General features: G+C 37.6%; 1 protein-coding gene across 1 annotated transcript; it reads right to left on the bottom strand.

The window, feature by feature from the left end:
* Positions 1 to 665: 665 nt before the first annotated feature.
* LOC148677802 (glutathione S-transferase P-like) lies at positions 666 to 6,966 on the bottom strand. Its single transcript, XM_088626333.1, has 7 exons — positions 6,873 to 6,966; positions 5,667 to 5,702; positions 4,507 to 4,613; positions 3,580 to 3,667; positions 3,269 to 3,372; positions 2,420 to 2,521; positions 666 to 2,148 (listed from the first exon to the last, which is right to left on the bottom strand). Coding segments are annotated over exons 1-7 (627 nt in total). The 5' UTR covers positions 6,874 to 6,966; the 3' UTR covers positions 666 to 1,959.
* Between the last annotated feature and the right edge of the window lie 5,804 nt (positions 6,967 to 12,770).

Raw genomic sequence — 12,770 nt, forward strand, 5'->3', positions numbered from 1 at the left:
AACCTGTCAGTGTGCTTTCTGTAGTGCATCTGTAAAAGTTAGTGAGGATGTGGGGACATATCTTAGCCTTCTTCAACCGTCCTAGGAAGTACAGGCGCTGTTGCGCTTTCTTGATCAGACAGATGGCGTTGAGAGACCATGTGAGGTCCTCGGGAATATGGACGCCAAGGAATTTGAAGTTACTGACCCTTTCCATTGCACTGTTTTTATTTTACATTTTGATTATAAATTTCACTAGTAATTTTGACTAGTATTTATTTTGTGAGCATTTTTTAATTTACTTTTTTTTGAGTTTCAGAGTTTTTGTTGAATATGAGTTGAGCATGGTTTTATGGGAATTGTTTATAAGTTAATAATGAACATTTACTCCCTGGAAAAACAATAATCATTAATAAATGCAATGAAAAGCTAACATTTATGCTACTCTACTTCTTCACGGCAGTAATGAACATGCTTATTACCAGTACTGTTGGATGTGTAATTTATAGCCCCATTTATTATTTTTTCTGTTGCTTTCTTTGGAGCTTTGCCGTTCATTCATTATAATTAGCTATACTCAATATATTGTTAAAATACTGGGACAGGAAAGATATTAGCTATATACTGTATATCAAGTAAAGGTTTAAATTCTTAAATAATGTTTCTTTAATGTTTTAAAAGCAGTGATCCCTTAGCCCATATAAATACCATGTACATACTGTATACTGCACATAGTTGCTACATGCGAGGTAGAATAGCAAAACAACATCATACAATTGTCTATTACAGGATATTCAAAATGATACATTATTGCGTGTATTTTTCATTTTGCGCTTGCTTTAAATATGTTGCTCATCTCCAGCAAAAAATGCCCTAATGTACACACACCTTCAGGCAAATAAGTATCAAATGTCAGCATGCCTGCCACATGTTAGACAAAAGGAACACCCCCATTAAAACACTGAAAATAAAAGTATTCCAAATATATTAAATATATCAGAAAATTCATGCTTGAGAAAGTGTTAAAGTATATCCATTAAAATGACTCTAATATGACAAATCCAGGGCAGCATGGTGGTACAGTTGTTAGCAGTGGTTATTATTACTGCCTTGGTTAATTAGTTGGTTAATTGGCTTGTGGGAAAATTGGTTCTGGTCTGAGTGTGTGCGTCTGTCTGCCCTGTGATGGACTTGTGACCCGTCCAGACTGTACCCTGCCTTTGCCCCAGTTTTACACAACAGATAGACTCTGGCTACCCTGTGACCTCAAATTGGAAAATGATAGATGACTAGATGACTATTCCAGTCCATAGTGGCAAGACAGGTTCCTAAAGTACAATAAATGCTACTGTACCTCCACATCTTAATTACTATTCTAAAGAGTTACAATCACTTTTTTCCACACTAATCGTCTTATACCTATATATATTCAACATTAGAGGAATTTCCAGTGCCAATCCAAGGTATAACTCCTTTAAACCAAATCTGTCTGTATAAGGAAGAATATAGATTTTTAAATATAGTAAGTTTTTTGGTGTGCGGCTGTTCGTTTTATCAGACAGACAGCTGCCATGAGCAGACAAAACAACAAGCTCTGGGCTGTCAGCAAACAAAAAGAAGAAAGGCTGTTTTCTCTTTGGCTATAGGCACTCATGTGTGTGGCAGTTATAAGTAAGATATGGTGGGAAAGAAGCAAAAATTACAGGATGTGTTAAGCAAGAGGCAACAAACTAATTAATCAGCTCTATTAGGACTATACACAAACTCATCAGAACCAACTAAAACTGTGCTTTAAGAAGGTTTTTAAGTGCAGGTCTGGCTTACATTCATAGCTCTAGGACAGAACAACAAACATTATATGACTCATATGCCATTTATTTTCACTAGAAAATATACATAGAACAGTATGTTTAAGATTGTTCTGCTATCATATTCAAATTGAAATAATATATTGTGGTTTGCTTGTAGCTGTCAGGATCATCACTGCTTGCCATTGGCATTGATGGGCCGCTTCTTGTGCTCATCAGACTCCAGATAGGCCTTGATTTTGGGACGGGAAGAAAGACGCTCCACATAGCTCTTCAGAGAGGGGAAGGAGTCCAGACAATGTGATGAAAGGACCTGGAGATTCTGCAGCAGATCCATGAAGTTGTAATCCGCATAGGAAATCTAGCACACAAACAGAGAATTAGCATAGCATTAACTGCAACCTTGCTTTGTAAGCAAATGTTCACATTTAAAAATGTTTTTATGGGCAAATGTAATGTGTTTTTAATAAGCAACTCTTTTTTTAAAGAAAACTACAGTAAGTAGAAAGGGATTTAGTATTAGCACACATAAGCACAACCTTCATGTATTGTGTATTTCATATTGTTTCTTGAATATGTAAACAGGATCTAAAACACAACACAAAAATGTGAAGCAAGACTAATTACAGTACCTGGTTACCAACTAGAAATCCTCCTTTATTGTTGGACAGGATCTTCTCAAATTTGGAGAGATCATTGGGCAGGTCTTTAATGTACTTTTCCTTACCAGTCTCCTTAAATCAAGAGTAAAAGAGGACCACATCAATGTGGTTACACAAATAACACCAATGAGAACAGAATACATAGTGCATTTCTTGATTTTGCAAAAACATCTGTCCCATTAAGATTATGTGTAGCAGCCTAACAGTTAGACTGGGACTATCACATTAATGACTATCAATCCTGAAACCATGTTTTGTTCCTTAATACTACAAACTTTTAAAATATATATATACATTTCCCTTAAATGTTCTTCATTCTCTTAATCTCCACTAAAAGAATCCCATCTATTTTCTAAAACCTTCATCAAATTCATGGTTACATGAGAACCAAAGGCTATCCCAGCAAATTACTTTCTTAGGCTTTGGGCACAAGGCAGGATACACCACTCCATTACTGGACACACACAGCCAATCACTCACACACTCATACCAGGCCAGTTTTCCCAGAAGTCAATGTGTTTGGACTGTGGGAGGAAACCAGAGCACCCACAGTAAACCAATACAAACAAAGGGAGAACTTACAAAATCCACACAGATACTGTAGCACCTCAGAAATTGAATCTGGGACCCCACGACTGCAAGACAACCTTGCTTACCATTACACCATAGTACTACCCTAAGAGAATCCCAGATAAAGATAATTTTCACATAAAAAGTATAAATACATGACTTAGGGCATATACTGTAGGCCTTCAGGAACAAAAAATTGTGAAATCTGGAAAGCATCTAATATAGTTTTGTCTGCATTAATATACTTACATATTCCTGGTAGATCAATCGCATGTACTTGAGACGCATGTCTTCAACAGAATCATTCATCATATCAATGAGAGAAGCCTGCTTGTCATCTTTTCCGTAAGCTCCTGAACCACAAAGAGAAAAAAGATGATTGCTATTAGGAATGAAAACTCACAAATACAAACTTACAGTAAAGTAGTGCCAAAAAGAATTTAACCTGCACATGAGAAGGCATTTCATATATATAATTAATTAAAGAAGAAAAGAAAAGTACTCAAATATTAGTGCATCCCTTGAAAAAGTGAGTGTAGAAAATAAAGTTGAGCTCATACCATGTTTTCGTCCCAGATATCTCAACAGGGTGTTGGACTGGTACAAGACAAAATCTCCATCTTCAAATTTAGGTAATTGGCCAAACAACTGAAAAATGAATTATTTAAAATTCTATCATTAACAGACATAATTGAAATGAAAGTTAAATACGGAATCAAATGGTAAATTGAAAGTCAAAAGGTGAAATGAGAGTAATCAGGTCACTCAGCTAGAAAAAGTACTCCAAAGCCCTGGAACAATGCATTTAATGTTTTATTATATTTGAGATCATTAACATGTTTTATTATATTGGTTTTATTAGTAGAGTTTACAAAGACAGTCTTATAGGTTTGTGATACATAGCCGTTGATATTTGATGAAGGACTGACTATTTAAGCTCAGCTCATCTTGATTACACTATTATGGACTCGAACCTAATAAAATGTTTCTGCAGCATTTGAGCACAACAATTTAAAATCTATATTCACCTAATTTATTGATTAAATTAATAGATAATTGGGGTATTATTATTATTTTCATGCACTTGATCAAGATACAATGCATATATTTTATGACCTTAACAGAAATGTTATTTTCCCTAATTATACCAATTAAGTTAGAGAGCGTATATAATGATAACACGATGATCCTGTCAAACCCCAGGAATTGAGGTGGGCGTCACCTCAGTTTGAAAGGAAAGGTGACATCTTGGAGATGAGGGAAATTAAATATGAAGAAGGTAAGGGGGAGTAGAGGGAGTAACTGTTCACAGGGTGAGATTAATGATCAATAGGTGGTCCTGTTTTGTGTGATGCTAAAACAACTTTGAACCATGCTTTGGATCCAAAATCCTTTCTCTGCATCTTCTCCCTGATGAAACAACAAGAAACAGACAAACAAGGCTGAACGGTTTCCCTTAGTTTATAAGCTCTGTACTCATAACTCACACAGCTGGCTTTCAGGTCTCCCTTCATCCATTCCTGCATAGTAACCACATTTTCCTTCCAGGGCTGGCCTTGGTCGGCAAGCAAAATCCTCAGTGCCTCACAGCGCCCTGTCACAACATAGGTAGCCATTTTAAAAATCTAGAAAAGACTACAGTATCTTAAGAAGATGGTGTTCTGTTAGAATTATAAAAAAAGCCCCATTTACGTCTAGGCTAAGAGACATCATTTGTAAAACATTCCACTGAGATACTATGAGTAAAAGTGGTTGTTGATTCAATAAAATTTAACAGGTGTTCTGAAAACTGCATCTTCTACTCAGTGCTGGGAAAAATAACCATACAAATAATTCAAAGTGTGTTTTTTCCATAACAATCACCAAATGTTTACTTAAAGAAAAAAAAAGTGGGAGCAAGTCATAGTTATAAACATCAAGGCATCTGTTTGGACAGTGCTTTACCTTTCAAAATTCGTACTGAAGAATTACAAGCTAAGAGAAGTCTAGACCTGGTTTCCTTTGTCACAACAATTCTTGTTTTGACATGTTCCTCTAGGTATACACTTTTTCCAAAATCCTTGCTTCCTGCCCTGTACTATGGTGATGTTTTGTATGTAATGGCCTGTATGACTCTTCTTGGAAAACCTCATGTGTTATACCATTCTGCCAGTAGATTTATCACTAATGGAGCCCATAGCACTCATCATTGTGATCATTCTTCTTTGATTTATTGGCACTCCTTCCATGGATGGAAATGCTCCATAGATGGATGCTTCGCTGGTTAAAATTGATTTAGATACTGTTAATTGTGGAACTCTTTCATATCTTGATAAATTGTCGCTGTTCTCTGCAATCTAATATATGTTCGTTTCAGAAAACTGAATTTGTGTAAATACAGTGTTTGAGTGCAGATGCTTTCAATCTGTTGCTACTAATGACTGGATCAATCTGCAGAGTGAACCAGAACTATCCACCTTTGTATCTGAGAGCCTTTTCAGTTGTATAATTAAAACCTTCCCTGCTTGCCTTGTGTTTTTAATTAAAAAAAATTCCTTGGCACAACTGGAAGTGTAGCTAAGTGTAGTGTAGCTAATTACTATTATTACAGATCAGTAATAATTACATTATTACTGATCTGATTCTATGATATTACTGATTTACTTACCTCTGCAAGGGAAATATGTAATTGTGTAGGGTGCCACTGCAATGAGATTAGAGAAAAAAGTTAGTCCCTGTTTTCTTTTGTCACAGGATAAAAAAGGAGCAACTCCTTAAGTGATGGATAAAGGTATTTTTATTATTATTATTATTATTATTATTATTATTATGATCAAAGGCCTTTAAGAGGACTTTTCTGAACGCTCTCCCATTATCCCATTATCTGTCTGTGAAGGTGTGGGTAGCATTGTAACAGGCTGAAGGAGAGGTACTGTAATATGAGTGGCGGTACCCCAGTGACCTGATGAGATTTGGTTTAAGGTGGGTCACCCCTGCATTTAGGAATCACGACCCCAGTTTGGGAGAGATCAATATGGTCACGCCAAAGGCTTTTTGCTTCAAAGCAAATTGTAGTAGATTACATAGCAATTAATCAGTATCATTTTGGAAAATTATTGTTGTTCATGATAATGCTGTTAAGTATTAGTCTGTGAATGACAGAGAATGATATTAATATCAATTACAAATCTGCTCTGTTAAACTTTAGTTTTATGAATATTCTGTTCAGATTACAAATATTTTTGTGTTTGGACTTTGCCAACGTAAAATCAGATTACTTTAACAAATGTTGTCAATTACTATTCCTGGGTGTAGCATGGAAGAAATTAAGCCATTCATCTTGACACCTACTGTAGGCTGGGAGACTACTACCCTTACAAATCTTGCAGAGAGAGGGATAATAGCCCGTAGATTTAGGATCATTTGAACGGTCTCATTATTTATTATATCATTCATTATGTATTTATGTTTATATATTATTGATTTACATTATTATACAGATTATTTAGTGAACATTCTGGAAATACTTTTGTATGATATGTTTCTTCCACTATCAAGCTATCTTAAAACTTTAATCACATTAAATCTCGTCCATATGCTCGCATTCTGTGGAAAAAATAGTTTTGTTTTTCTGTTCTCTTGACTGAATATCATATTGCTAACCTGCTGCATTATGTATATGACAAGGTACAGCAGCATGCAGGAACTCTTGCCTCAAAATGAACTTGCAACATTTCAAAATATTGTTCTGACTTGCAATGATTTACATGAATTGGTATCATTTCGAAATAATGCGTTATTCTTTTTCAATACAGCATACTAGCTTTTCAACAGAACGTTTTTCTTTTTATTTAGTGGAAAAAAATGCACTTACTGGTTTAATTACGAGATGATGAGGTGTACTCTCAGGTTAGCACGTTTAGATGCACACTGTGGAATGAGCCTGGCTCCTCTTCTTACAGTATTTAAATGCTGAAAAAATGTATAACATAAATGGATATGTTCTGTGGTGCAACATCTGAAAAAAACGTGTAATTCTCCACAATGACAAACATTGCTGTGACAAACATAAACATGACTTGACTTTGAATATAAAAAAAACTAAAGAAATGGTGTTCAATCCCAGAGCTGCTGGTGACCATTCATATGTAGTGATTCACAAAGAACGTATTACCCAGGTTAATTTGTATTTTTGAAATATAAACAACAACCCGAGTTGGACTACTCAGGTGTGATTTCCCATAAATGTTTACTTCTAAGCTGAGCTTTGAAATTTGCAACTCTTTCTGGAACGTTTCTGTTGTATTTTTATTGGATCAGTATTAATGTAATTTCCATCTCTGTATTGAATTATTTTTCACTGTCATTCAGGTAGAAGATAGTCTGTGTACTTTATGAAGACAGTCTCATTGATGTTGGCTTCACTGAAATAGTCCGAGGTCTTAGCTAGCAAGGTTTAAAGTCACATTTTTTGTCTGCTCATCTGAAATTAGCTAAGTTTTATTAAACTCTCAAATACATTAAATTTAGAGCTTCCGTCTTCTCACCAATAATCAATACCAGACTAATCACATGATGGTGGTTTCCTTATGATCTCAGATTTCGTATTTGAAGTCAATGAAAACCTTTCATTTATCTTCTTGGAAAATGGATATGGCATGTACTGTAGGTCAATGCTTTTAATTGTGGCACATGAGTAGAAACATGAAAAAATTATTCCTCAGATGTCATTGACAGGAAGAGAAAAATGTGAGTTCTGTGGAATTACATAGTTTCTTAGATGTACTAGAGAGCTGATTTATGCTTACAGTATGATAATAGACCATTGGAATGTGACAGGGACTGAGCATATTACAACTCACAATGACTTGTAAAAGTAAGGTCAAGAAGATTCATTACAGAATACACTCCTCTGGGACATACAAAGCTTATTCTCCATAAATCCAAACACCTGCTACCACTGTGAAGATCTTTATTAACCACACAGACTTAATTATCTCAATATGAGAATCTGACACTCAACCCTTCACCAATTATCTTATTACGGCTAAGTAATAATTACCAAATTCACCTCAAGCATGCCTACAGTACTTAAAAGTATTCAAGGCCTTTAACAGCATCTATTAAAAGAAAGTTGGCTGAAATAGCAGTCTTTTCCTGACTCGGCCTGCCAGTTGGTGTTGTGCAATGGTATAGTTTGTGGGAGACTATACAGCCCTCCTGCTTTATGTATTTTAGGTTGGGTATCTGGGTTGTCACTATACTGTCACTGTATTTGTTTTGTCTCAGTGAATCCAAGCCAACATCTTAAGCATTCCTCTTGTGTGTCTGATCCACACACCCCAAGAGACTGCTGTAAAAATTCTAGCCTTGTTTAAGCATCAGTGTCAGTACACAGAATTTTTTTTGCTACGGTGATTTACATACAATATAGATATTTTTAAGTATTGATATATTCAAAAAAGTAAAAAATAGATAATCACTAAACAAAAACTGGATTATCATCCAAGCCCAGCTCATTATACACCATAAGCTCTCTTTCTGTAAAAACCTCCAAGTAACAGCACTTCTTAGTCATCAGTTCTTAGTTGGACTCTAGATTCAAAGAGTTTTTTTTTTCTTTCAGAAACATCCATACATCCCTAACTAGGCTGAACACTACACCATATGTTGGGCATATGAATGTCTTAGTGAGCTCAGGGGAGTAAAATCATGGTAACCAGAACATGAAACATAATGAGCCTTGTTTCACCTGCACTGAAGCTCCTTATTATTTTGTCTTTAGGGTTTATGCATTGTTTGTGCTCAGACAACAAAACGGGTCTTTGATTGGCCCCCAGAGTTCTCCAGACAATGTTTGTAGCACAGCGCCATCCTGTCTGGTTATTTGCATTATTTTACACAGAGTTTTTAAGATAATTTAAATACTGTATTGATATTAATTTTCTTTGGTGTTTTTGTAATACCGTGTTATGTTGACAAAAGTGCTTTTGAAGTCACTTGTTTAAAGGACTAATAAGTACTCAAGTGCGTTTCTGTTAGGAACTGCAAGCAAGCACACCAATACTGAGAGATGTCTATAAAACAATTACTGCCATTTCTTTGCATTGACTTCTTCCTGTGTAGGATTTATAGAATGGAGCCGACAGAAATGATGCAAACCAAAAACACAAATCAGCAAAGGAACCCATCACCAGATTCAAACTCCTTTTGCAAATTCAAGTCATGCACTGAAGTTGTAAAACCTGTTTCAAGCTCCTTTACCCTCAACACACAGCGTAAAAATGTAAAAAAGATGTGGGAAAATAAAACAAAGCATATTCTGTACGTCAGCCATGAGAGTGAACAATACCGAGGCGTGTGCAAGATGAAAATCATGATTTCAATTTCTTTTCATTCTTAAGGATTTTTAATAACAATAAGTTTTCTAATTAACTGTGAGAGGGTAATGATAAAGTAATGATATGATAAAGTATCAGTTAGAAATTTGAGAGCTTCACATGATAGCTGAAATAACAGTGGCAACTGTGTTGCATGTTTTTGCATTGGTAATGAGGAGAAGTAATTATTTCTTCTATATCTTACAAGGTACTGTACACTAAATGGATTAAAAACAATGTGAATAGTAGACCCAACCTCTCAGATAAAATATAATTTAAGAGAAATATCCTAATAGACTAATTTATCTAATTTCAATAAGCTCAATATCTCAATAAGCTCACTCTTTTGAGTTCTGAATCAGTTACTGAAGAGATAAAATGTCTTTTTACCTTAGGTTTAGCATGGTTAAATATTGATGCTAAGAGTGCTGTTGGTTTTAATCTGTTTTTTACATTTGTCCTTCCTAATATTACTCCATGATTTTGCTATGGTTTCACTCAACTAAGATAATGCAATCACTTTTTAAATTAAATGTTTTAAAAGGCTCTGAACACGTACCACTATAAGCATACTATTTGCCTAAGCCTTAATAGCAACCATCACCAATGTATAACCTTATTTTGTGAGATCTCAGAACCTCAGCAAGGCTGGGCCTGGCAGGGCCAGAGGTGAGGACGAATAAATTAATCTTTTCCAAATCATCTGCAGCCTTCTGGAGCAGAAGGCCTGCAGCCCATCACGCAGGTGAGTAGTTCAATTAATTACTGAACTGAATAATTGGGTCATCTTCTGTGCGTAAGGCACTTTGGGATTGTTTGGGAAGACAAGTGCCACACATGCTACACAAAATCACAGTAGGTCATTACCAGGCAGACTCTGTCACCGACATTACTGTCTTCGGCAGAACTACAGTACATTTTAGTTTGTAAAAATGTCCATCCTTAAAAAAATAACACCATATTTTAAAACATTTCTGTTTCCAAAGGAGGAATAAAAAGTGGAGAAGACTCTAGCTATGAGGACTGAAGAATTTATTTTTGTATTGTACATCTTTGTTCTCCCTCAAAGAGACTTGTTGCCTGTCATTTCTACTGCCATGGAGCAGTATTCATGTCATCTAAAACACCATTTAGTTTAGTGTCCGACTGGTGACTAGAGATTGGACAATGTAGAATGTGCAAGTCATTGGGGTGGGACCTGTAGAACAGGTTTTTTAAAAACCCATTCGTGAAGTGATTGCTTTGCACTCTGTCAAAAGGTTTCAGTTGCAAGTAATGAAACTGGTTGCTGGTTTATTTACACATTTGCCTTTGTGTTTCACCATCTGTGAAGAGTATTGTAACGCATAAGGGCATCAGGGTGTGTAAGAGCCGGCTTACCAGAGCATTGACGTCGTCGCCCTTCCCTGTGATAGCAGGACTACAGCCCCTGGGCTGTGGAGAGATCTCTCTTTGGCTTACTGGGCTGTGTCCCTGCTGAGTGATGTGGGAGTCCTGGGTTCGAGCCACTGTTGATGTGGGGCTGACCTAATGTGGTAAGGGCGCCCGCCTCAACCCCTGTTGCGTTACATTGGTGTCAGGAGCGGGGTGGGATAGCCCTTTGCCGGGGATGGCGAGTTAAGCGGGAGAGAGTGTAATGCATACAGCTATCAGGGTGTGTAAGAGCCGGCTTACCAGAGTGGTGACGTCACCGCCCTTCCCTGTGATAGCAGGACTACAGCTACTGGGCTGTAGGGAGATCTCTCTTTGGCTCACCGGGCTGGGTCCCTGCTGAGTGACGCGGGAGTCCCGGGTTCAAGCCCCTGACGGTGTGGGGCTGACCTAATGCAGCAAGGGCGCCTGCCTGAACCCCTGTTGTGTTACAGTATACAGCATAATTTCACAGTGACTGTCCTGTCTAAGGAAGAAGAATAGGGACAGGAATTCAACAGCAAAAAAATAATATGACTAGAGCTGGGGGGATCACTTTTGGATCACCCATGTGAAGTGGATTTTTGAATGCTCCTATGCCAGATGGTGTAATGTAATCCATGGCAAATTACTTCTGCACAACCTGCTTTAGGAGATCAATGCAATGGTTTTACAAGGCATCTGCCACCTTATAACAATAGTCAACAATACTTCAACAACAGATGGAGGGTTATCTAACCATCTTGTGGACCAGTCTAGACACACCGTTGTTCTGTACGGAGTGCGCAGATGAACCTGGGACTTGATCGGCTTCTCTGAGGCGAGTCCCAGAGCCCAACCTTCACAGCCCAGACAAGCAGCATACAAGCTCACAACATCAGAAAGTCCTTTGATATAGAGGAGCTGGACCACTGGGAGTCTTGGAGATTTACATTAAGAGCTATGCTGCAGATAGGCAGAGAGGGGCAGCAGACTTGTTTGGCACATGTCTGCCCTTTATTTACTACATCACAGAACTCCCACAAAATGACTCCCCACTGTTAAGACTCACTTTTGCTGTAACATGGTATACAAAACATTAGTACAACAATGTTGTGAGTACAAACTAAACATAGTGTGCTCACATAACAGTGACTGCAGCAACAATGTGGCATACTGTATGTGAATTGTCCCCTTCTATACTATAACAGCACAATTCAGACATGAGTGGTTACACCCAGGATTCAATCCATCATCTTTCAGGTAGGCCCAAGGGACAAAGGACAGGGGTCTTGATGAGAAGAACTGGACAGCTGTTGGGAATCCTGTGGAGTCATGTCATAGTAACAGTCTCATCTTCCACCACAAGACCTAACACATTCTGACCCTTCAAATAATCCAGATCTCACCCTCTTGTTTAATAATCTGCATTGAAATCCTTCTATATGTGTGTGCAATTGAGTGCATTCTCACTCCCAGGCTTCACTGCAAGATGAACATCCAAGACAACTACTGTAGATTATCTGTTCAAGGTCCTTATTATTGTACAAGTAGTGAGTTTCTGGCTTGTCAGCAGCCATGTCACCCTGCAATTTACAATTGGCAGCCCACTGAAGCTAAGCAGGTGTGAGCCTGGTCAGTACCTGGATGAGAGATCTCCTGGGAAAAACTAAGGTTGCTGCTGGCAGAGGTGTTAGTGAGGCCAGCAGGGGGCACTTACCCTGTGGTCCATGTGGGTCCAAATGCCCCAGTACAGTGACGGGGACACTATACTGAAAACAAGCGCCATCTTTTGGATGAGACGTAAAACTGAGGTCCTGACTCTCCCAGGGTGTTTCTCAAAAAGAGTAGAGGTGTAACCCCGGCGTCCTAGCCAAATTTCCTATGCCTCCTAATAATCCCCCTCTATGAATTGGCTACATTACTTTGTTCTCCTCTCTCCCCGACAGCAAGCGGAGCAACGCGCCGGTTGGAGTATTCTCGGTCGCATTTAATGGGAATGT

Source organism: Lepisosteus platostomus, chromosome 1 (assembly GCF_059453375.1).
Source record: "Lepisosteus platostomus isolate fLepPlt1 chromosome 1, fLepPlt1.hap1, whole genome shotgun sequence".
Taxonomy (NCBI): Eukaryota; Metazoa; Chordata; class Actinopteri; order Semionotiformes; family Lepisosteidae; genus Lepisosteus; species Lepisosteus platostomus.

Excerpts from the sequence above, each read along its gene's own strand:
- LOC148677802 (XM_088626333.1), bottom strand. Across the intron at positions 4,614-5,666 it reads TACATATTTCCCTTGCAGAG|GGCGCTGTGAGGCACTGAGG; the intron begins GTAAGTAAATCA and ends ATGTTGTGACAG. Across the intron at positions 3,668-4,506 it reads GAGACCTGAAAGCCAGCTGT|TTGTTTGGCCAATTACCTAA; the intron begins GTGAGTTATGAG and ends TTCATTTTTCAG.